Below are 23,983 nucleotides of genomic sequence, written 5' to 3'. Positions count from 1 at the left end.
ACAAAACAGAAGAAGACATGAAGATGTTTCTTCAGACTGTGAGGAGATTTGCACTCTTCTATTTAATTAATTTGTTTGTTTGGTGTTTCAAATGATTTTGCTTAGAAACCTCTTGTGTCTTTGAAATACCAAACTCAGCAGAAGCAGCTAACTGTAGACTAAGCTGCTATCGGGTTGGGTGAGTGGCAGTGAGATACTTGGGGAGAATTTAAGCCATGCCTTGTATCATTTATCATGGCAGAGAGGGGACCAGGCACTTGGTAAAGCCCTAGATAGAATGACTGGTCTGCCCTCCTGATTCAACTATATTAAGAGCCAACAAGGTGAAAGGGCCCAGTCAGTGACAGGATAAGTATCTTCTGTTCTCTACCCACTTCAGAAATACAAGCATGCTGAGTGGAGGGTAGAGGTGGTCAGAGGGGGCAGCTACCCCAGGGCCCAGCATTTCAAAGGGACCTGGAGCTCCAGCAACCGTTGAAGTACCACAGCAGCACGGTTCCACCACTCCGCACGGCTTGGGCAGGCAGAGATAAGGGCCCCTTCTAGCTTGGCCCCATCCCTTCTGGTGGCTGTGGAGCTGGGCCTCCTCCCACCTTGCCCCCAGGCCTGTGGTGGCTGTTGGCTTAGCATGATGCTACTAGCTATGGAATCCAAAGGGGAACATTCTGTGTCTGAGGTATCGCTCTTTGGAAGGCCGGGGCCAGTAGCGTAAACGGCGTGATTCGTAAACAAAAGAGTCACAGAAACATCCTGTACATTCGTACTCATCCCTTCTAAGACCCAGCCCCCCGAGCAGCATAGAAAGCACCTTATCTTTTCAAAAATAATAAGGCCTATTTCTTTGGCAGTGCTTTTCATCGGTCACTCTTCGCTATCTGTAATGCACTTATCCTACAACTTTGAGGGAGGCTGGGAAGCATTATTATCCCCCTTCTACTGAGGCTAAGTGTCCCATAGTCACACGGGATGTTCATGGGAGACTAGAGGGTTGATCCAAAGTCTCCCACATCCTATGCTATGCCCAACCCCTGAGCCATCCTTGCCCCTTTAAAGATTATAGTATTCCACCACAGGAGGTTGGTGCCATTTCTCCACAGGCCTGGGCTGTTTCTGTCTAAAGGCAGACCTGAGATCAGATGCTTCAGTCATGACTTTGATATGTGAGACCTATTATTTGCATGGTGGCAACATCTAGGATCTTCCACATTGGACCAAGACCACTTTCTGGTAGGTGCTGAACAAAGTAGCAAGATGGCCTTTGCTCCAGAGAGCGTTCAGTCTCAGGAGTCAATGAAACCCATCCTGCACTTGTCTTCTGCAAGTTACCAGAGTGAGCGGCATTTAGGACTTGATCTTCCAATAATGTAGCTTGAAAGAAAGCATGTTTTCAGGATTGCCCCCTTCATTTACCACCCATGGAAGCGGGTAGCTCTAATTTTATTGTAGTTGTCAGGTACCTACACTTGGATTACACGCTAAACGTTCTTTCCCTTTCACAAGTGTATCAAGAAAAGTCATAACTGATTGCAGAATGCATGGGGAAAGTGCATTGTCCAGTGTATTGGAAAGCCAGTCATGAAATAAACTGGAAACACACCTTGCTCAATTTTACCCTACAATACATAAGGAACTTTTTGCAGAAATCAGACTTGAAACTCTGAGTCACACAAGCAGCCCTGTTATGTTGAATGGACTGTCTCATGCGAGTAGGGATTCCTCAAGTGAGGAGGAGCAATAGAATGGGCTGCAAACCACACCCCTTCTACTTATTTTATAGAGGTCTCATAAAGCTGAATAAGCCCATTAATATTGACATAATGATCTAATCCCTTTAAAAGATTTGAACTGTTCTTTGTTTATCTCTCACAAGTTTCTAATATGGCTTTTATGATACATATTTCAGTACTTCTCTCATACTATGATAAGGTCTATCTTCTAGTGTAAGTAGATGATGCAAAATGACTTTCTCAAGGTGATTTTGGTGTTATCACTAAAAGTACCTAAGCAGCCCCAGCATAACACATCTAAGGTAGTTAATATTTTACATACTATGAAATTAAGCTATTGCTACACAATAACTGCATTGCGAGATTTATTATGCTTGCAAAAATAGAGAAAAGGTCAATTTGAAATGCTGTATGTCTGCCATGCTAGAAAGCTTGGTGCTCTGAAAAATGGATCGCCCAAGCAACCCAGATGAATGCTTGGAATATGCACTGAAATGAGAAAACTTGTGCTAAGGGCCAAATTCAGTGCAGTATCCCATAGCTGCCTGTAGTCTGTGTCAAGGACAATTTTCGTACCTGTTCATCTTGTCCTAAGGCATTCTAAGATCACAAATTTACTCTTCCCTTGAATATTTGCTCAAGATGCTTTTCAAATATTGGCAAAACCTGAAATTGGTTAAAAAACACAGTTCTGTAGCACTTTAAAGGCTAACAAAATAATTTATTAGCCTGCTGATGAACTTTCGTGGGACAGACCCACTTCTTCAGATCTGAAACAGTCTGACAAAAGTAAACTGACGATGAGAATTTAACAAAAAGACAGAAAAAATAAAATTAAAAAGGATGAATTGGTTACATAGGACAGAAGGAGGGGAAGTGTGTGTGGAGGGGAGAAAATTATGTAGGCAAGTGTATATTAAAGTAAGTGGCTTGCCTGAGATCACTATCAATATCAAAGATGAGGAAACAGTCCTTGTAATGTGGAAAGTAATTGATGGCTTTGTTGAGACCAATGTGTAAAGTATCAAATTTGAGAGTGAACTCTAATTCAGATGTCCCCACTTGTAATCTGGTGTTAAAGTCTCCTTGTTTTGGGATGCAGGTTTTCAGGTCTTGAATGCTATGGCCTGCTCCATTGAAAAGCTCACTGACCCATTTATACAGATTCAGATTCCTAATGTCTGATTTGGGTCAGACATTACAAAGGAGACAGAGGTAAAAACAAAGGAAAAAGACCTGAGCTGAGTCACAGGCAGACCCTTCAACATAAATGTGAGAGATGCAATTCCCTTGAGGCCCTGATACCACTTCCTCAGGAAAGGAATTCCCAAGCTCTGGGCCTGGTCATAGGCAGTGAGTTATAGGGCCTTGATGTGTTCAGGCACCATGCATTTCATTGCTGGGCTCAGGTCCAGCAGTGTTAACTGCAACATAGCCTGAATGTGATTGTGATGGATTCTGGAGCAAAAGCACAGCCTTTGTGGTCGGGAGTTTGTGTATAAACAGAGAGAGGGTGATTAACATAACAAAAGGCTTGTCCTTAGAATGAACTAAGGATCATGAGATTATCCCAAAATCATTCTGGGGCACTCCAGTTAAAAGATGGGCGAAGGGGAGTTTTGCGATGGAGTTTTGTGGTGGGGTTTGAGGGGCATCACAGAAACTTGGTCGGATGAGGATGATCTATGGCTATGGTTACACTACAACACTCTGTGGATAGAAGTCACTGTTGGAAGAGATTTCCCAATAAAACCTCTATTGACAGAGTGCGGCCACACGGTAAAGCCAATCAGGAGGGCGCTCCACTCCGTTGACAGAGCAACTGGATTTCCTGGCTGCTCTCTCAAGAAAACGGACACCTGGGAGCACAGCAGACAGGGCCGACCATTGTTCTGGATCCCCTGTCTGTCAAGAGAAGGACCCTCAGAACATCCCTGCAGCTTTTTTGTCAACAGAACCTGACAATGGCAGCACTTTGCCTCACAGCTGAGAGGCAGAATGCTGTCGGCAAAAGTGCTGAGTTTTGTCAAAAAACTGTCAACAAAACGCATTTTATGTGTGGACGTGCCACCAGTTTTGTTGACAAAACTGGGGTTTTGACAGCAAAACTCACTAGTGTAACCATAGCCAATGAGACACAGTGATACCAGGGTACAAAATATACTGTAAGGACAGAACAGGTCATGATAGTCGGGGAATAGCACTATATGTGAAAAAGAGCATAGAATCAGATGAAGCAAAAATCTTAAACGACCCAAATTACACCACAGAATCTCTCTGGATAGTAATTCCATGCTTTAATAAGAATATAGCAGTAGAGAGATATTACTGACTACCTGACAAGGATGGTGGTAGTGAATGTGAAATGCTAAGGAAGATTAGAAAGAAACTATAAAAATAAAAAAAACCCTCAATAATAATAATGGGGGGTTTCAAATATCTCTATGTTGACTGGGTACATGTGCCCTCAAGATGGGATGCGGAGATAAAGTTTCTTTACACCTTAAATGTCTGCTTCTTGGAGCAGCTGATTCTAGAACCCACAAGGGGAGAGGTAATTCTTGATTTAGTCTGAAGTGGAGCACAGGCTCTGGCCCAGGAGGTGATTGTAGGTGGACTGTTTAGAAATGGTGAATTAATTATATCTAATATCTCCATGGTGGGAAAAACACCACATCAGCCCAACACCACAGCATTTAGTTTCAGAAAGGTGCATTATACAAAATGAGGAGGTTAGTGAAACAGAAATGAAAAGGTACAGTGTCAAAAATGAAATTCCTGCAAGCTGCACGGAAACTTTTCAAAGACACCATAATAGAGGCTCAGTTTAAGGGCATGCTCCAAATTAACCAAAAAAGAGTAAGAAAACAAAAAAGTTCCTCTCTGGCTTAACAACCAAGTAAAAGAAGCAGTGGGAAAAAAGACATTGTTAAAAAAAAGGAAGTTAAATATTAGCGAGAAAAATAGAAAGGGGTATAATTGCTGTCAAATGACATGTAAAAATATATTTAAGAAGTCAAAAAACAATTTCAAGAACAGTGAGCCAAAACCTTTAAAAGTAATAGCAACATTTTAAACATCAGAAGCAGGAAGCCCACTAAACAAACTCCTTCCCAGATGGGGGTGAGGAGTGGGGAGGTGGAATTGAGTAGTAGGAGGGGGTTTGACTCTGGGCAGTGTGGGCACTATCAAAATTTTGGCAAACCTTCCACCTCTGAGTCTGGTGGCTGAAAAATTGCCTGCCACAGATGGGTCCTCATGCATATAGAGACAGAGAGCAGACCAATCTTTGCTGATTCTTAACAGCTGAGCAGAACTACAAAGAGAGATCTCTATAAGGTGTTATTAGTATCTGAACCCACATTGTCTCTTTTCAGACAGTGAAAGTTTCACTCCCCTTCAGATTTTACTAGTCTCTCTTATTAAGCCCCGTCAATTATAATGCCAACCAACTCAGGAAAAGTGCTACAGCCAATGAATACAGGGACGGGTGTTAGTATTTCATGAGCCACTGGGGAATGAGCAATGCTGTACTTTCATTTGGGCTTCCTTCAGCCCGGTATCTATCCAGAAGAGGTGTGCTATCTCTGCTTGCCCCTGGCAGAATCTCTCAGTGTGTACTGTGCTGGCTGGAATGGAAATCACTGCTGCAGCCACAGCAGAAAGAGAAGCCAGCATTGTGATGGAAACAGCTGCTGAGTGATGAAAGGAAAGGTATGCCCAGAACTTTTCAGTAATGAGGAGGGTGGGAATGAACTTTGCCAGGGGTCCCTGATTACTGCTTATGACTGGGTCCCTGAAGAGACAGACAAAGAATTAGTTAGAGCTACATTCAACATGCCCTGGCATGTTCGAAGTACCCTGACTGTGGAAAGCAAAAAACAAAATAAAATATATTCTCCATCTGACACAGAAGAGAGAGATGAAGAGCATAATTGTTAGAGCTGACCTGGACCATTCTTCCAGCAGAAGAATGTTGAAATTACTGGCCCATCAGAATTCAGGCACCTTGCAAAGCATTGCACGGGCTAGGTTCCTGAATAAATAGTGCTGAGTTTGTCATTCAGTTAATAGAATTGCAACAAACAGACCTGATTTCCCAAACCCCTCTGTCCTTGTTGCATTGCCACACAGGCTGAACTGGGAACAGAGCACGTGAGTCATGACTCTGTTCCAACCTAAAATCCAATAAATAAAAGCGTCAACACTGATTCAACTTCAGCAGCAGCAAACCCATAAAGTTTCCTAAAGAACTCCTTTTTAATAAACACTCTTCTAAGTTAATTGTTTTATAACAGTCAGTGTCCTCATTTATGTTTGCCATTTCTGGGATAATTTTAATAAGCCAGTTGGAAGTCCTAGGGAGAGAGGGAAGCATGATTGACAACTCTGAGTTACACAATAATTTTCTGGCAAGGAGATCTGGTGACATCTGGAGAGCAGAGATTTCAGAGTCTTCCAAGCCACACTGACAAATTGACCCTTTCAATTGCCTCTAGTCTGATCTTTTTTTCCAAAAGGCCCTAGTTTAAACCTAGTTTAAGATGATGTAGGTGTTAATTTTCACCTATCCATTGACTAATGACAGCACACATCCACATTAGTGCCTGTTCTGAGTACAAAGGGGTAAAAAAGACACATGAATGCATTCATCTGGTCTGAAGCCAAATTAGGACCATAGAATCTGAGCCTGTGGTTTCAAAACACAGGCCAGAAAGCTATGCAAACTACAGCTAAGAACCACATTACAAATGTTTTGAACCATTCATACAAAAAGCCTAGCAAAAAAATTGAAGTGAGTAATAATATAATCTTTCCTACTTCTGCATGTGTCTTTTGTCACAAGAATTCAAGAAAACCTACAAACATTAATGATTTACCTTAAGGGGACGTTGAGGGCTTAATTATTAACTCTGTTTACTGATTGGCAAACTGAGTCCCACAAAGTTTAAAGCTGGGATTTTCTAAGGCATTGAAAGGAGTAGATACTCAGTGGGATATGGGTGTTTGGGCTACATCTACACTTACAAGAGAAAATCAACTTCTCCAGGTTGATCTTCCAGGGTGCTATTTTGTGTATGCATGAAATGGCACATTCCAGGGTCAACGTTGACCCCAAAACTCCTGAGCAGCACGGTAGTTAGGAAGGTTGATGGAAGGAGTGCTTCTTCTATGAAAACAGGCACAGAAGTCGACGGCTGCAAAGTCGATTTTTGATACACAATTGGCATACCAAAAATTGTGTAACAGCCATCAACCTTCTAGGTAAGTCTAGACAGAGCCTTACTGTCTTAGTCATAGTCTACCTTAGATGACTGACCTACTTCCATCACAATCCAGAGCACATATTTAAGCTGATCGAACCCCTGATGCAGACATGGCTAGCTTGATGGAAGAATTCTTCCATCGGCCTGGTTGCTGCTTCTTGAGGAGGTAGCAAATCTAGAGAAACAGAAAACTTCCTTTTATCCATGAAGGAAGTCTCTATACTACAGCAATGCAGTGGCACAGCTACAAGACTGAAGATATGCCAGTGAAGAGCCTGTAGTGTGGACACATCCTCAGGCTTCATTGAAAATCCCAGTCTATATAAATTAATGCAAGGTTGCACGGCAAGTCAGTGCCAGGGCTAAAAACTGTACCCCGATGTCCTGATCCCTAAGCATTGGAGACAATTCCTTCTTCAGTGTGAGATAAGTGTACAGTGGTAGACAAATTACATGGATACTTGTAAAAGAAAGCAAAAATCAAAGCTTTGCCTACCCAAAGCTACTAAGGCTACGTCTACACTAGGCAAAGGAAGTCAACCACAGATATGTAATTTTAGCTACAGCAACTGTGCAGCTAGAATTGACGTATCTATGCTCTGCTAATTTGGCGGTCGTAACTGGGGAAGGTCAAAGAGAAAGTTTCTCCTGTTGACCTCCCTTACTCCTCACATCTTGTGAGGAGTATGGGGGTCAATTGTGACCCCTGAGAGGTCGATTTCACTCCTCCATACTAGATGCATGAAATCAAACCCTGGAAGATTGACCCTGAGGAGGTCCATCTTCTGAGGTAGTGTAGACATAGCCTAATGATACATGCACTGTTTTGAAATAAATTTGAAATATCAGGTGCATTATTTCAATTGCAGTAAACCACATTCCTGAGGAATAACACCTACTTCGAAATAGGCCATAATGGGTTCCAATGGCACTATTTTGAAATAGTGCTAAGGACCCAGAAATGCAATTTTGAAATAACTGAGTGCTATTTTGAAATGCGTTTTTCATGTGGTTGTATTATTGAAATAAGATATCTCTTATTTCGAAATAGGCTGTTGCATCGCCGTAGCCATTTTGTTATTTCCTGCCAATTCAACCAAAGAGCAAAGAATATTTAATGCATCTCAACTAACCAATCAATATACCCTGCTGCATTCTCCTAAGCCAATTCAACCAGGGACCAGAGACTGTCTACTCATAGGCCATCCTTTTGCAACAGTTCCTCACACATGAAATTTGTAAGTCTCCCAGACTGCTCAGTAACACACTCGCAGCTCCAACCTTATAAGAATCAAAATTAACAGATGTGGTAGACTCATGGTAGTGGGGTAAAAGCCCTTTAAATAATAAGTGAAAATTTAGGCACGAAAAAAGAACAGTTATATTTCAGTGCCTTTGCCTCACAATTTCAGCTGCTGCTTCCTCCATGATCATTAAAGTGTGTTATTAAAAAAGTTCTTAATTTTATACACATTTCTAAAATAGTGTTCTGCTGTCAGTCAACAGTAGAGTTTTCAGAAGTGCCCAACTTTGGCATAATTTTTTCTGAACTCAAAGAGATTTTTTCCATTTACTTGTTAAGCCAAATACTTTTGTTTGGGGCATACAACTCATTTTGGGCATCTCTCAGGTGAGATGTAACACTGAGGTCATGGTCACCAGAGATCCGTTTTTCACAAAAGCAGATGGCAGTGGGAAGTCCTAGCAAATGTACATTTGCAGAACAACATCCTGGTTCCCCAAATCCCAAAATGTCAATTAATCAAACCAAATCTGCTTGGAAAACAGGTTGAGTTCAATGAATTTCCTAATTTGCAAAAATGTCAAGAAATACACTTTTGAAATGTTCAGAATATCTCTTTTTGACATTTTGGAAAATGTCAAATCCAGTTTTGAGGTTGTGAAAGGACTTTTTCAATTAAAAAGTTAACCTAATTCGGCCACGACAACTGTAAAGCAAGTTGAAATCAAGCACTCACTACATTTTACAAAAACATTTTGAAAACTTTGAAATGTAAACATTTCAATTGGCCAAAACCAAAGAAAATATATGGATGTTGTTGGGTAATGACTATGTAAGGCCGGTAGACCCAGGTCGTCAGCAGGATGGGATGAACCTATGGCCTTACAGGTTAAGCCCAGGCATCTCTACTGCATGAGCTAAAAGCCAGCTGGCAGTCAGCTCAGGCTGTGAAGCAGACTTCACTCTCCCTTGTCAGTGCCTCTGGGGTTACAGCTATTAATGAGATTGAGTTTCCACCTGATTTTAGACAGGAAAATCTGAATTCTCAACACTACGTGGCATGGAAAAACCAGTTTCTACCCAGCTCTGTTATTGCATTCTGGGTTCAACATTCCAGGTTCTGTCAGGGTGAAACCATTGTAGCAAGACAAAGTTTCCAGGATTGCACCTGAACACATCCACAGAAGGTCACTTTGTGGTGGGGCAGCTGGGATCCTACTCTGTACTGATGATGCTATTGCCTCATAATGCCACAGCCAAGGCATATTTTGAGTCTGAATAATCAATATCTCACCTCTTGCATGTACCGTGAGAAGACAATGCTATTGCCACACCCTGGAAAGCCTGGTTGCTGTTACAAGGAAGCTTGCTAAAATATAGTGATGCAGAACATGCCAAAATTACACTGAGACAGACACAACTCTGCGTGTTATGATGATATAGTGGGTGCATGTGACCAAAAGGCAATGCACAAATGTTTCTTCCACTATCACTATAGCATCTGCACAAACAGACGACAAGAGGCTTTTTTGTAAAATTTAGTGCTACCTAGAATTATTCACAGTACAGAATTGGAGGTTAACCTTTGTTCACACAATTGTGCAAGAAAATGAGGTACTTTTTTCCATCCAGTATGGTGTGCAGTCAATCAAGAAACTGCTCTAGGTGCATGCAACTATTTCCTTCTGGTTTGCAAAAATAAAATTGCAAAATAAGCTATGTGTGTCTAAACCGAACCTCAGAGAATTTGACAGTAGAGCAATCACCAAGCTGCAGTCAGTACTAAATGGGTAAGGCAAAGTTTTACAAGTGTTATTGTAAAATATATTCTGAACAATGAAGCTACAAACCAAATAATGGTGCTGATCAACTGGATTTCAATATCTCCAGAACATGAAAATGCCAGAACTTGTAACCTCTCAAGCTACTATATGCTAATATTTAGAAGTGATGTTTTACTGAAGAAATCTTTCTTCAGACATTACACTGTTCTTCTCTAAAAAGAAACCAGTTGACATTCTTGCGGCTTTCTGTCACAAAACAATTCCTATGCCAAATTTTAGTATGCCCATTTTATCCAGAGAAGACAAAGTTTGGCAAGAGATTTGATCTGATTGGATAAAGTCCTGGCTCCACGGGTCTCTGTGGGACTTTTGCTATGAACTTCAGTGGAGCCAGGGTTTTATCCTGTGCTCTTATTGTATTGACACGTTATTCACCCTTAAGAAATCTGATAAAGAAGATAATGTTTTCCTTCATCTGCCAAACAAACAGCCTAAGATTTCACATATTCAGTGTGCGGGCAGGCGGTCAACCAGAAGGTGGAATCAATCAAAACTGTTATCCTGCTTGTGAGTTTTGGCTAAACTGTGCTCTATATAAGGCAAAGGGCTTCAGGATGGGACAAAGATGGGTTTACACCATCGCTTTGGTTCCCTGATCCTGGGGCCTGCTGGGATTTGTTTGGCCCCGAGCCTAAGTTAGAGCAGCATCAGAGCAGCTGTAACCTCCACCCAGCTCCTCATGGCACCAAGGGGCTTCTCTCGAACTCAGGAATAGCTGGAACATAAAGGCACTCAAATAGTAATGCCAAATGTCTAGCCCCTGCGCTCTGTCAGACTGAGGCAGTTATAGGACAGGGAAGGCTCTAGCCCCTACCAGTTTCTGCGCTTTAATAATTTTTAGACAATTTTAACCCCACCCACTTCTGAAAGAGAAAAAGGAAATAAAAGATTGCACATTTGTCTCAGAGCCCAGGAACATTCTTTCCCCCCCAGGCCATATCCAATCCTCTGTGCAGATTCTATACGAAAAGCTATAACTAAAGTTAAGAGGTGAGTGAAATATTAGCCCTGCATTACTGTTTATTATGTCTATTATGGTAAATTCTAGGGTCCCTGGTCATAGACCACAACTCCATAGTGCTAGGCATGCTACAAACACAGAACCAAAAGACAGTCCTTGGTCCAGTCAGCTTACAATCCAGGTAAGGAAGTGCCATCAGCAAAGTCTCATCAAGCAGGTGGTAGATGACTGGGTGCCAGAGATAACACAGTAAATAGCAAGACTGTGTTTTGGACATTGTACCGTAGGTCAAGACCTGCAAGCAGCTTCCCCACTGAAACGTTTTACTCATCTATGACAGCATCTTGGAACAAAGGTCGTTCCTGACAACTGGTGCTGCATAGACACATCAGAATACTCCAGTTATCTCTTCACTTGTGAATCAGTTGGAAATGTGTGGAAGTGCATCTGATAATATTTGATAGAACAAGCAGGAGTTAAATGGTGGGTCTCCAAACGGATGTTGAGGATGATGGCAATACTAAGGAGGGCCTTTGTCCTGTTCCAATAAAGTTAATTTCACAGACTATGGTTACACTACAGCACTCTGGCAACAGAAGTCACTGTCAGAAGAGACTGCTTGACATAACTTCTGTTGACAAAGGGCAGCCACAGACAAAAGCAAATTGGGAGAGGGCTCCGCTCTGTCAACAGAGCAGCTGGACTGCCTGGCTGCTGTCTCTACAAGACAGGCACCCAGAAGCATGACAGACAGGGCTGCCCATTGTTGTGGATGCCCTGTCTGTCGCGAGAGGGCGCCCCCCCCCGCCCCTGCAGGGGGGTGTTTACACAGCTGTTTTGCTGACAGAAATCTGTCTGCAAATCTTGTAGCAGAGAGGCAGAACCCTGTCAGGGAAAGTGCTGGGTTTTGTCCATACACTGTCAACAAAAGGCACTTTGTGTGTAAACCAGTGGCTTGTTTTGTTGACAAAACTCTCCAGTGTAGCCATAGCCTAAAAGAATGTCCTCAAGACCTAGTTGAACCTAGCAGCTCTCATATCATGTTGGTGCTACACATGAACCATAGCAATTCAGGACCTCTATTATATATTGCTTTATGCTTCTCCAGCAGTCCCAATTCCAGGCTACTTCAGGGCAAGTATGACATTCATATAGAGGCATAGTCATAGACCATCAGATCCTCAGTCAATTTAATCTGAAAACACTCCTTTGAAGCAGGCAATTATTATTGCAGTTATGTGTATTATGGTCGGGAATCTTCTGACAAAGCGTTTTCTCAGAAAATGCTGATTCATGGAAAGCAAAATTCTTCAAGAAACGGCGTCAGGTTTGATGCAAAACCAGACTCAGAACTGTTTGGGGTAAAATGGTTTCATAATGGTTGAAACGTCCCACTTGGACAGTCTGGAACTAAGAGACAAGGCAGGTGAGCTAATATCATTTCCTGCAATAACTTTTGTGGGGGAAAGAGACAGGCTTTTGAGCTGCGCAGAGCTGCTTTCCACTTCTGAGAAAGGTGCTCAGAGCATCACAGCTAATGCCAAAAGGGGACAGATTGTTTAGTGTTGCCAGCGGAGGGGGCAAAGGGGCACTTGCTCCAGGGCCTGGTGATTTAAAAGGGCCTGGGGCTCCAGGCCCTTTGAATAACTGCCCAGCGCTTTGTGTGGCAGGGCCCATGTGGCATTCAGGGCTGGCTGGAGGAGGTGCAGTGTGAGCAGTGACACATAGAGGGTGGCTGCCCATAGCCCCACCCCTTTTGGGGGCAGGGCAGAAACCAAGCCTCCTCATTTCCCAGGGCCCAGAGAAGTCTGTGGCCAGCCCTGCTTTAGTGTAAGCAATTAATGTGTATTGTAAGAGACCATTGGAGGTGAAGTGGCTTATTAATGTCTCTGCAGCCATAGGACCAAACAGGGGAATGGAGGTGGGGTTATAGATTGGTATAATAAACCGTAAGTCAACAGTCTTTAGGAAGATCATGAGTTTGAGTGTCTGGCATAATATGAATATTAGCTCCCAGCAACTCTTTTGAAAGTGGTGTGTGGGTTTTCTTTGATGAGGAAGACAGAGGTCACACATAAGGTAAGCATTTTGTGAAGTGGTCACCCATGAGTGCCGTGGTAAAACTGCCTCATCTCTCTAATAGCCTAGGACTAAAACAGCCAGAATAATACTGCAATCAATATTAAACCAGGAAGTCAGTCCTTCCTTCCTTCCATCCTTCCATCCTTTTTGTTCAAAGTGGCTTTTTCCTTCTCAACATTTTGTAAAGTGACCGTAACAATTTTTAAAGGAAAATGGTTGACATCAAAATGGAATATTTCAAAATGAAACATTTTGATTGACCCCCCAACTGACTTTGGTTTTTAAAGATTTTTGGTTCACACACATTTTCAAGATTCTGGCTCTTTAACCCAATTCAGGAGGTGAACATTTTTGAAATGTCAGCAGTTCTCTTGAGATAGGAAAGCTGTTTCCCATCCCTAAACAGAACCGCACTATGGAAGACACAGAGTACGAGAATCTCTGCTCAAGGGAGCCTGTAGTCTCATTAGATAATACAAAAGGTGGGATGGAAAATCAAGGTTTGGGGTGGAACTGCCTTGCTCAGAGACACACAGTAATACAGCCCGGGATAGGATCCAAACAGCCTGCGCTACACAGGTTCTTACCTTGACTGCAAGGCTACGTTCCCACTGCAGTATGTTACAGAGGGTGCCCTGCAAGGTTCTTGTTATTCTGCACCATAGAGTGTTTAAATGTAAAGAAGCAAAGCGGCTCCTACGCTCTCATTGAGAAAAACAGACCCTAACTGGTCTTGCTTTTTCAAGGAAAGAGCCACAGCATTCTCAGCTGCTGAAATAAAAAACGGGGTTTCTGCAGTGTTAGAGCAGTAAATAGCTCACTGATTCATGGGGAGCCATCTGCTACTGCTCTGCCAATGGCAACCCAGTTGTGACCTCTGCTGCTGCGGGGATAGGGTGAGCTTTGAAATGACAGTGGATTTATCACCTTACAGCACCTACCTTCTTTCTTCATCCCAGCCCTGAAACACTTCTTCAGCCGGCAGTACCTGCACTGGTTTCGCTTGTCTTTGTCTATCACGCACTGTCTGCTGAACCTGAAGAAAGCAGGGCAAACTTAGAGGAAAGTCCTTTGAATTATTCTTAGATGTATTATAGCAGCAAGAGGAGACGCTCATTGTGTTTCAAGCTATAGTGAAATGGAAAGTTTATAGTATAAGGGCAAACCTACAGTGCAGAGTTATGTAAGTGCTAAGTGCTATTGCACTGGTTCACATGTGCCATTGTAAGGAGTCTGTTGGCAGGAGAGCATCTCCTGTTGACCTAGCACTGGTGTGGACAGCACAAAACTTGTGCCACTTTTGGGGCAGCAGGAAAAGGGGATGGGACTTTTGCTGGCCCATAAGCGACTTAAGTTATATTGGCTTAGGGTCTAGAATAGATCTGCCTTAAATAGACAAGACAGATGGACAATGAGTGGGAGGGGAAACAGAAGAGAAACAGCTTGTCCCAGGTCAGTAGTTGGCCTAGAATTAGAACCCAGGTCTGTCAGAACCCGGGTGCCTGCCAGCTTGTTAAATAGCACCCTGCTGGCTTTTGCCACAGCTCAGGGTACATCTATATCTAGAGGAAGACTGACCCTGACAGGGTTGATCTTCCAATGTTTGATTTAGCACCCCTAAAGGGGACATGCTAAATTGAACCATCGGGGTTGACAGTTGTCCCTGGTACTCCTCAGTCTCCTGTGGAGTAGGGGAGGTCAATGGGAGAGTTTCTCCCATCAACCTCCCTCTGTGAGGCCACCCTGTTAAATCGATCTTAGATACATTGATTCCAGCTACACAACTGTCATAGCTGTAATTGCATATCTGAGACTGAGTTTCAGGACTAGTACAGACCTGCCCTCAGCCAGTTCTTGCCAGAGCTGAGCACCTGGGTACACCCGCTTACTTCCACCTCTGGATAGGAGTCCATTGTCATAGTGCATCATGGGAGATATAATCTCACCAGAGAGGGAGGGAGAAAGAGAGTCAGGAAGTCATAGAATTTAAGGTCAGAAGGAGCTACTAGATCAGCTAGTCTGGAAAACACAGGAAAGTCAGGCTTCAGACACAGCACGTGCACAGTAAGCCCAGTGCCTGAAATTAGACTAAAATATTGCCGCTTATAGGAGACACAGACTATAATGGGCCCCAGACAGACAATAGGCAGGACAGAGGCACACTCCCTGGTTGAGGCTCCCACAATGGCGAAGAAATGATAAAAGCCATGTCAACACTACGAGGTAAAAGCGATGTTAGATATGCAAACCCAGCTGTGAGAACTGTATAGTTGGAGTTGACTTATCTCAAATCGACTTTTGTCACCATCCACCCAGCAACTTCCTTTATTCCTCAGACCTGCCAGGGGTGCCAGGGTTGATGGCAGCACCATGACAGTTGGATTTAGTGCATCCCCACCAGGTGCGCTAAACTGACGTCTGGAGGATTGGCCACTAGTGTGTTAATCTTCTCTTAAATTTCATTGTACCTGGAGATATACCCAGTAATCTTGACCAGTGACTCACACAATGCAGATGAAGTCTACCTGCGTCCCCTAGTGACAACAATCCTGTTACACCGTGGTGGCTTTCAGATGATAAATACTGGGTTTGGGTCAAGCTGTGTGGTTTTGGCTGGAAACTCACAAGCTTTTCATTTTTTTCAGACCTCTAGTTTATCATCACAATTTTCAGTGGAAAGCAGATTTTTTTCACAAAGATTTTTAGTGAGTGGAGCAACCAATTCCTGTCAAAATACCCCAGGATGTTTTGATGAAAATTTTTCAACCAGCTCTACTTTCCAGCTTAGAGTTGAGAGAACTTGGCAGGGCAATGTGGATCCATTCTTATGAATGTCATAGCAGCAGGGAACCAAAGTTCCACAGCCTGTATCCAAATGGGGTGGGGGTGAGGAGGTTATTATATTTTCTTGGTACTAATTAACATTAAATCCTCTAAAACACTCATCTCCAAAGCCTTTTCTGTTGCTAGACAAAGCATTTTCAGTCTCCAGAGAGATCAACCTGGTACGTTTCATGAGCAATAAGTACATTTCATCCCTTTTTAAAAGTGAAAACAATGGAGCATTGAAAAATCTGTCCTCCTGTATGGTCAGAAACATTCATTGTAAAAGCAGGAGTGGTTCCACAGAATGGCACAGAGCCTGATTAACAGCCCAAGAACTCTCTGAGGTATTGGAATCTGTGGTAAACAATGTTTTTCTGTGCTCAGCTAACGACAGGGTGACCCAAATAGCAATTCATGGGATGCTTGGAGGGTGCTGGTCATTGAACTGGCTTTGAGTCAGCAGTTCTTCTCTAAGATGCTAAGTATCATTCTGTGATTCATGGATTCCAAAGAGATAAAACAATACAGTGAAATGACTACTTGGCTCTTGTGAGGACAGGAGCAGCAGATTCTGAGAAATCTGAAGAAATTTCCATTTTCCTTCTGGGATTAAAAAATGTTTGATGGGGGGAGCACAATCCATCAAACTCATCATCGTCTGCGGATGAAGTATTCTGGCATGATAAGTGCCTTATAAGCAGGTTCATCAAAAAACAAAACAGGGAGGCAAGTGTTTTCACAGGGCTGGAACTCCCTTAAATGAAGAATATCATGGCTGGAAAATAAAACTTCTCAAGCTCCAGTTCTATATGAATAATTCTTTATACTGTTTTTCCTTCTTTTAAGTCAACATCATCTTTCTAGGGTCAACCTAGATAACTGCTGTATAGTTTATGACCCTTTTCTGGTAAATAATCCTCTCAAATAAACTCCTGCATACCAGAATGCAAATGAATCATAGCTGCCCCATTTTTGACACAATGGGGGACTGTAAAATAACTGATTTATGAGTCCGTGAAAGCCTATATGTGTTGTAAAGGGGAAAATGAGAGGGGCAGGCTTTGGAGATGACCAATTTGGGTGATTTAATTTTAATTAACACCAAGAAACTAGGCTGTGGAACTTGGGTTCCCTGCCACTACGGCATTCCCTAAAATTGTTGGGCCAAACTACACTAAGAACCTGTTAATAGTACTTAGTGCTTTACACACATTCCCCGGGGCTATAATTGGTCCCTATTTTACTGATGGGGAAAGCGAGGAACAGAAACACCAAGGAATTATTTCAGGTAATGGAAGGAATCGCGATCGGAGATGGACCTAGAACCCAGAAATTCCTGGCTCCCAATCCTGTTGTCAGAAAACCAGATTTCATTATATTTTTATTTATTTTACTGTACCACCTGTGGCCCTAACTGAGGTAAAGGCTCCATTGTGCCAGGCAGTGGGTGGCGGGCCCGCTGATAGGAAGGGTGGGCAAAGGAGGCAGTTGCCCCCAGGCCTGGCATTTCAAAGGGGCCTGGAGCTACAGCTGTCACTACTACTTTGGCTAGAGTGCCCAGGCCCTTTGAAGTGCTGTGGCAGCACTGCTCTGAGTGGCTCTGAGGAGTGGGTGGGAGCAGCTCTGCAGGCTGAGTGGCGCTAATTGCTAACTGTCCTAGCCCGTCCCACTATTGGCCCCTCCTCTTCCTAGCCACTGAGCCGGCCCCCCCTTCCACCTTGACCCAGATCCTGTGGTGGCTGCTGGCCCCACTGCTCCACAGAGACATAGTAAGAGAGGTGATTCCTGCCCCAAAGAATGTCAAAGCCCTGCTGTGTTTCCTACCTGCACGAATAGACGTGATTCTTGCGGACACTTCGCCTGAAGAACCCTTTGCAGCCATCACAGCTGGAAGCACCATAATGTTTCCCAGTGGCACGGTCCCCACAGATGGAGCACAAGGAGCTGATGCCGTTGGTAAGCAGGCTGACGTTTGTCGACTCTGCTGCTATGGCTTCTGCAGATTGGACACAGAGTCAGCGAGGCCTTTTCAGCAGGAACCAAGGTGAAATGAAAGCACTGAAATATGCCCCTAACTGTACGTACCTACCCTCCACCCTAAACTTGTGCAAACACCACCCCTGTACAATTGCTTCTAGGCAGAGGAGAACCTGCACCATTTTCAGGACCCTCAAAGTTATAATCAGGCCGTGCATAGGACCATTTTGTTGAAAACAACTTCTACATTTCTTCCACAAGCCGCATCTATGCACAAGACGTGGCTTCTCAATGTTAGGTCTCTAAGGCCACGTCTACACAGCTGTGTTATTTTGAAATAAGCTATTCTGGGAGAGATTTCCTCTGGAAAAAGTGCTCAGTATCTCACAGGGTAAAGGCCTTAAGCAGCAGTTCCTTAAGCAGTTACATTGAACAGGCCAGTCTTATATTTTGTGACAGTTTAGTACAGGATGAACTCTATTAGAACGGTATCGCCAGTATACGGTGTTTTGTCAATATTAGCTAAACATAAATACAAATTCTTGAACCACCTCTTTCTTTTCTGAGAAAGCATATGGTTATCCTGGCTACAATAAACAAAGCCTCACTGCCTATTTGATTTTAAGTCCTACTAAAAAAAATTGCACAACAAAAATTACAAATAAGGAGGTCGATCCTATCAGTTAAACCCGTGCAACCCATGTTGACTTCATTGGAGTTCGGCCAAGGCAATTCAGGGCAGAATATGCATCCAGTGGGCTTTTCATTCCTCAGGAGCACCCAATTCTTATGGACAAATATCTCATTCAAGGGCCAGACTGTGAAACGCTGGTGAGTTCTCCTGCACAAGAGAAATTGTGTGGAAGTCCCGGGATGAGAAACTACTCACAGGGTGAATAAGCGTTTCACAACCTGGCCCTAAACTAACAAGAGTTTTGCTTGAGCAATGGCTGCAGAGTTTGCTTCCAGACTTTTCTGGCCCACTTGTGCTAGCTTTTCTTACACCAAGTAATAGTTCACCTCAGCAGCAGTTCTGAAGGCATTGCTTTAATCAAAGACTGTGGCCACACTAGCCCCCTCCTTTCAGAGGGGGCATGGTAATGAGGTACTTCAGCAGATGCTAAGGAGGTGCCACCATGAATTTGGTTTTGGAAAGAAGGGGTTTTCGAAATCAGGGGTTCATTTTGAAAGGCCCCAAGCTACAGGAGCGACATGTGTTTAGAAAGCAGCACTTTTGAAGCACGCATGACTGCCATTATGCTAATGAAGTGCTGCATATTCATAGCAGTGCCTCATTAGCATCTGCCAAAGTGCTTCATTGGAGGGGGCTAGTGTGGCCACAGGCAAAGTGAGTAAGTGTGGCAGAATCTGTTCCTTTATTAAAACAATAGCTACTCACTCTATATAAATCTATCCACACCGTCCAGGATCATTAGAGTTGGTTAAAAAAAATAATAGTAACGAAAAATCTTCATCGGAAGAAGAGTTTTAATCCAAATCCAAATTTTCCACAAGAAAAGAGAAGTTGGGAGAAAGCCTCTTTGGGAAAATGAACACAAAATATTTGGTTTCAAGCTGACATTAATCTCTTCCTAGTTCTGTGTCTCCCATCCTCCGGGCTCTGACCAGATTATGCCTCCCACCATGTATGACAGTCTCTCCCTGTGGCTGGAACACCCATGGTGCATCATAGGAGCCTCATCACTCAATCACTTTGAAGTTAATGGAGTAAATTCTGACCTAACTTACACCCAGGAAAACCCCACTGACTTCAATGAAATTGTTTAGCCGTAAAATCAGCCAGGATTCATTAACCCAATGCATTGTAAATCAGTCCAAAGTTCAGGCCACTGTATGCAAGGACGTGTCCTTTTCAAGAGACGATAGTCATACGATTGGCAGCAGTTAGTAGTTCATCCAGTGTGCATACAAATGTCAAAGCACTATTTATACCACAAATGACTGACTCCAAATAAGGAAGAGTAAATGGACACCCGGACTCATACCCTGACTAACACCCAGATTTCCTGAAAATGTCATTACACGTGCTCAAATTGCAAAAATTGAACCTGATCTGGATTTCCAACCTTCACAAAATTTGGGGGTGTTGGGGTTGGACTGAGCTCTCCTGAGAAAGGCAGGCATGCAAAGCAACTAGAATATCTATAAGTAGCACTAAAACCATGCCACTGTGTAACAGTTACAGTTGCTCATCTCCATAATATAACCAAATTGTCTTTCAACAGAACTTTAAACAGAACTTTAAACAGAACTAATTCTGGAATAGCAGGGCATTCAACTCAAGATAGTAACTCCACCAAAACGAGTGACTTTTGCTGATGCCACCCCCGTTTCAATTTTGAAATTGACTCAGTGTGCGCTAACCAGAGGTAATTATAACTTAATTGGCCTCCAGGGAGGCATCCCATCATTGCTCTTATTTGGAAACTGGGCTCTCATGTATGAACGTACGATTTTGAAATGCTCTTGCAATGTGAACACTTTTTTCAGAAATAACTTATTTTGATGTTAAAACATTGAAATAAAGTATTTCTCAAAAACCCTGCAGTCTGACATAGCCTAAGCAAGCAACAAATCCATGACTGCTTGATTACAGTAGAGTGCCTTAATTACTTAGCTACTGCTTCTTGTAAGACTTATACTACCTGGGTTCCATTCGCAGCTTATCCACTGACCTTGAACAGTCACCTTTTTTATTTGTTCATTTAAACAGGGGGCTTGATCTTGATGGTAACCATGAATACTAAGAAGAATGGGCCTTTATCAACACCCAGGGCTGAATGCCTCAAATTTGGAAGAGGGCTAAGAAATCACTTAAGATCTCAATTTTGCTTTTCAAATCTACTTCCAGTAATTATCAGGTCTTTGGTGGATATGTACAGAGGGATGATAGAACCTTCCATCCATGCCCCAGGCAGGACTTGGATTACTGCAAAGACATAATAGGTCATGTTTTTTTAAACTGTTTGTACACCTAAAGAGATATACTAAAACCCGCACAAGGAACACATTTCGTTACCAATTTTTTATGCATTCAAATTGATTCTAAATGTGCCATATTTACAGTTTCATTTGTAAATCTAAATTTTGGGGCACACAAAAATGTGACGCAGAATTGCCAGCTTTAAAACAGTGGCCTGCACATTCAAAGTCAGGATTGCAGCCCGCTTTAAAACATTGGTCTGATACAACTTAAATATGTTTTCAATCAACTTTGCAACCTCCAACAAGATGAGGTATTTTAAAAGAGCAAAATCAACCTAGATTAACTGTTCCTAAATCCACATAGTAACTGATGTTTCAGAGACCTATCAGCATGGACAATGCTTCTTCCAAGCAGATTGATACCTTGTGGAATATTCAGACATTCACACCCTCTCACTGGCAGAACATTTCTTATTGTTTTATAATTCTCTTCCTCAACTAGTCTTGGCCTTAACTATGGCTGCAACAAGGTCAGACTGCAGCTTGGCCGAAAGCAAGATTTTAATAGGGTCATGTTGAACTCTTAAGACTAAGAATCAGTTTGGTGGCTGAATGTTGTGGTAGATAAAGGAACATCACCACAGATGGGAGCTTTATTTGTACTGTGATTGGCAAAGTGAAGGATGTAAATTTACAGGAAAATGCTAACTGTGATGAAATCTCTGATGAATCAAGTAGAACACCACATAAAGGACTAAATAACAAAATACATGCAACTGTAGCCGAGCTAAAACAATTAGGGTTGCACCAAGAAGGAATATTTCCCCAATTAAGTACTTACTTTATAAAGGAAAGAAGAGATGAATATTGATTCCCCCCCTTTTGTTTTTTGTTACACTCTATCTTAAATGGACAAAATTAAAATGTTTTCTTTCACTTCTGTAATTTCTTCATTTCTGCATTAACTATTGCTATATTAACCACATTTCCCGTTTATATATAAAGCGCTCAGAACACTGAGGATTCAGGATTAATTCATAGGCTTCTCGTGTAAAAGGATTTTATCATAGTTAAAAAAGCAGGGATCACCTAAGAAGGGATTGAAATGGTTTGATAAATGGCAAATTTGGATGACAAAAGGTATTTCAAAGAAAGTGAACTGTTTTACAAAACAACACTAGTTTCTTTGAAATTTCCCATTTTTTGACAAAAATTTAATTCTCATTGAGAAATTTACTTTCTCTTCCTCTACTACTTCTCCTTTTTTCCCAAGGGGAACAGTAGGAAAGCAAGAGAAATAGTTTTTTTTCTTCATGAAAATAAAAATTACAATTCTTGGGACAAAAAAGTCCAAATATTGTGTTTTGAAGCAATTCATTAAAATCATGCAATTATTTGAAGTAAATGAAAAATGTTCACTTTGTTTAAAAAAATTCATGAAATGTACTCATCTTTTGGTTAACTTGCTCCTCTTAACTTACTGTCCACTTGTTATTGGTTTGTGGGCACAACTTATCTTTGATAAGATGTATAAAGAAAACACTGATTTAACGGGAAACCAGATTTCAAGTGGTGCTTCTGATACTGCCACAGTAAGTGACAAGAATCCAATTCCACCAGATTTACCCAGAAGAACAGACAATTTCACTGAAGTCCTTTGGACATAACCTTTTATCCATAGCTACTGTAAATGTACAAACACAAAATTAGGATGATTTTAAACATTAAGGAAACACCCTCTACCACTGCCATACTAGAACAGACCAATGCTCCTGCAAGCCTACTATCCTCTGTCTTACAATCACTACTGTCAGATGTTTCATAGGACAGTGTACTCTGCCTAAATATACTGTATTACTATACCCCAGAAAAGAAATAAATTCCTTTCCTCCGCTCATGGTCATTTTAGGCTTTGAAATATAAGGACTGACTGCCTTTATTTTTTTAAAATCCTAGATAAGTATAAATTCCCCACTGTATTTTTAAATATATCTTTATATCTTACATTTTTAAAAAGCCCCATCATCTCTTATGGCTTCCACGATATCTCACAGCAGTGAGTTCTACAGGCCAATTATAAATTGTAGAAAGACCTGATGTTTCTGTTCTCCATTTGGAATTTGTTGCCATTTAATTTCATTAAGGCTGTGTCTACACTACAAAGATAACTCGAAGTTGCTTATTTCGAACTACAACTTCAAAGTAAACAACTTTGAAGCTGAGCATCTATACACGACCTACTTCGAAGTAGGGCACTCCTGGGAACGGAGTAAAGACTTTGAAGATGGGCGCCCTACTTCAAAGTTAACTTCAAAGTAAAAATATGTGTGTAGACTTTCTGATGGCTGCTTCAAAGCAGTGCCTAACTTTGAAGTTAACTTTGAAGTTAGTTCCTAGTGTAGACACACTTTAAGTGATTCATACTGTTTAGAAAAAAGACTGAGGTGCTGCGTGTGCTGTCAATTTCCATTGGTTTCAGTGGGGCAAACTAGGTCCTAAATGAATTGATAAAGGCTTAATTTGAACTCCCTGTTTTTATAAACATTATCTAAAGTGAAAATATTTCTCTATTTTTATACTTTATTAAAATATTGCTAAAACTGCAAGACTTGGAAGTTGTGCATCCCGAACATTGTAGGTTCAGGTACATTTTCATGCATAAAAATTTCACCTTTGTTTTTAAAACTAGTCTTACAAATTGTAGAAGACACTACTTACCAAAGACAAACAAACTAATTTCAAAACAACTAGTTCCCGGGAAGGCCAGTAACTTATTAACAATAAGGCAAATAGCCCAATACCCACCTAGATAGCCTTCACCTTTAGAAAAAAACTGAATCTGTCATTTTCACATAATGAAACAACTTGAAAATACAGGGTTTTATGTCACAGGTTGCATTTGCATTGCATTGGTTTTGGGGGCAACTTGTGCAATGAATAAAAAAAAATGTACCTTTGTTCAAGAGGTGAATGACAGAGCAAAACATCTGTGTTGAATAACACATCACAGCAAATGGAAACATTTAATGAAAATAACATGGAATCTGACATACTCATTATTGAGCAGCCAAACATTTCAAAAGTCCTTTTGCAAGGGAGGAGCATACTGC

General features: G+C 41.9%; 1 protein-coding gene across 1 annotated transcript in view; it reads right to left on the bottom strand.

Moving 5' to 3' along the window:
* Window positions 1-23,983, bottom strand: part of LOC142020632 (hepatocyte nuclear factor 4-beta-like) — a 42,195-nt gene that overhangs the window by 16,947 nt on the left and 1,265 nt on the right. The window contains exons 2-3 of the mRNA XM_075008664.1: window positions 17,775-17,943; window positions 14,066-14,160 (exon numbers count right to left, since the gene is read on the bottom strand). Of these exons, the coding sequence (XP_074864765.1) occupies window positions 14,066-14,160; window positions 17,775-17,943 (264 nt within the window). The remainder of the gene's footprint in view (window positions 1-14,065; window positions 14,161-17,774; window positions 17,944-23,983) is intronic.

This window comes from Carettochelys insculpta, chromosome 14, assembly GCF_033958435.1.
Source record: "Carettochelys insculpta isolate YL-2023 chromosome 14, ASM3395843v1, whole genome shotgun sequence".
Lineage (NCBI taxonomy): Eukaryota > Metazoa > Chordata > Testudines > Carettochelyidae > Carettochelys > Carettochelys insculpta.
This window is presented reverse-complemented; position numbering and strand designations above follow the sequence as displayed.